The sequence below is a fragment of the Manacus vitellinus genome, unplaced genomic scaffold (assembly GCF_001715985.3).
Source record: "Manacus vitellinus isolate BGI_N305 unplaced genomic scaffold, ASM171598v3 scaffold_161_pilon, whole genome shotgun sequence".
Lineage (NCBI taxonomy): Eukaryota > Metazoa > Chordata > Aves > Passeriformes > Pipridae > Manacus > Manacus vitellinus.
Window position 1 is genome coordinate 60408 of NW_021939138.1, and position 1744 is coordinate 62151.

A 1744-nucleotide genomic window follows, 5' to 3' on the forward strand; every position below is an offset into this window, starting at 1 on the left:
GGGACCTGCCCTGGGACACCAAAACCTGCCCCAGAAGCTCCTCCTTCCCCAACAACAGCACAAAAAAAACCCCCAGGAGAATTCCACCTCAGGAACTGCACTGGGAACTTCAGGGCACCCCAAAATCCATCATGATTTCACCCCATCACCCCCAGGGAGGGCACAAGAGCAGGATCACACTCCAGGGGGAAGGGGGCAGTGGATCCAACGTGGATCCAAGTGAGTCCTCTTTGCTTCCCAGGAGCTCCCAGCCAGGAGGGATCTGAACAGAGTGAAGGAACTCGAGTCCTTGGGACTAAAAACCTCAGTTCTCAGCCAGAGGGGGAGCAGCTCAAACCAGCAGCTCTCCACACACACCCCAGGATATTCCTGCCTGGAAGGAGCAGCTCCTGCTGCCCTTCCCACCAAGGGGCTCCTCTTGTCCTCCTGCCACCCCTCTCCTAGCAAGGCCTCCCTCCCAGAGGAATCTGCTTTCCCTTTTCCTGGAAGAAAAGGGTTTTGAGTGGATTTTTTTTTTTCTGTGTGTCTGTGTTTTTTCTCCTTTTGTTGTTGTTTTTTTTTTTTTGTTGTTTTGTTTGTTTGTTTTGTTTTTTTGGCTTTTGTTTGGTGGAGGTTTGTCCTGAATAGTTACTGTGGTTCACAGGAGGCTGGCCAGGCTGGTGGTGGGGCCGTTCTGGGCCTGGAACTGCACGGGGGGGGGTCCATCTGTCCACTGCAAGAAGAACACACACTGTGAGATTCCAGGGAAAAGCAGGACTGGCCACCCAGAGCTTCCCTGAGACTTGGGGGAGCCCACCTTTCACCCCCCACACGCCAGGTTTGGGTTTTCCATGTCCCTGGAAGGGGTGTTTCCTTGGGAGCCCCTCCACACCCCCACCATTCCCAGCCCAGGGGGAGCAATTCCTGCTCTTCCAGGGACAAACTGGACCCCTGAGCACAGGAAAGCCCAAGCAGGGACCCACCTGGATGTGCCAGAGGCTCCCAGGGCAAGGCAAAGGGTGCTCCTTTCCTTGCTTATTTCCCCTCTCACCTCGGCCAAAAATCTTCCCAAAATTGGGTATTTATTTCTTAATCCTTTTTTTCCCCCCCCTCCAGGTTTTTAATCCAGGGCATCTCTGTGCCTGGCTCGGGATGGATGGGGGCTCAGGGAGGCACCTGGCTCTGGGATCCCCCAAAACTGCTGCTCACAAACCCCTCAAAGCTCTCAGGCTCCCCCCCTGTGAGCAAAGCCAGCAAACAGCTCCTCCCCACTGGCCTTTCCCCCTCCTTCTCCTCCCAAAAGGTGTCCAGTTCCTCACATCCCACGTTCCCCTCTGGATGTTCTCTCAGTTATTTCAGAACAGAATCACCTCCTGCTGTTGCTGAGGGAACTATTCCACGTTTTTAAACCTGTGTTAAAATGCTTCTGACAGGAAAAAACAGATAAATAAGATGGATATTTACAGATAAATGGGGGGGGGGAGGAAAAAACCCCACTTGGGAATGCTGGAGTCCCAGTGCAAACTGCCTGGGACTGGGTTTCCAAGCCCCTCTTTTCCAGCTGCTCCTCGTTCAGGAGCTCAGGGCACTGCCAAGGGCAGGGAAAAGCATTTGGGGGCTTAAAAACTGAGTTGTTGCAACTCAGTGGCTTCCAGAGGGGAGGAAAAACCCCACTTGGGAATGCTGAGGTCCCAGTGCAAACTGCCCTTGGAGCTGTGCCCAGCAAAGCATTCCCAGGACAAGGCAGAGGGGATGGCCCAGAGCC

At 54.1% G+C, this 1744-nt stretch overlaps 1 protein-coding gene across 1 annotated transcript in view; it reads right to left on the reverse strand.

Annotated features, from left to right (window-relative positions):
- Nucleotides 1-637: 637 nt before the first annotated feature.
- The window catches only part of MAU2 (MAU2 sister chromatid cohesion factor), a 14779-nt gene continuing 13672 nt past the window's right edge, over nt 638-1744 (reverse strand). Inside the window, exons 19-20 of the mRNA XM_029958629.1 lie at nt 1156-1217; nt 638-712 (exon numbers count right to left, since the gene is read on the reverse strand). Of these exons, the coding sequence (XP_029814489.1) occupies nt 638-712; nt 1156-1217 (137 nt within the window). The remainder of the gene's footprint in view (nt 713-1155; nt 1218-1744) is intronic.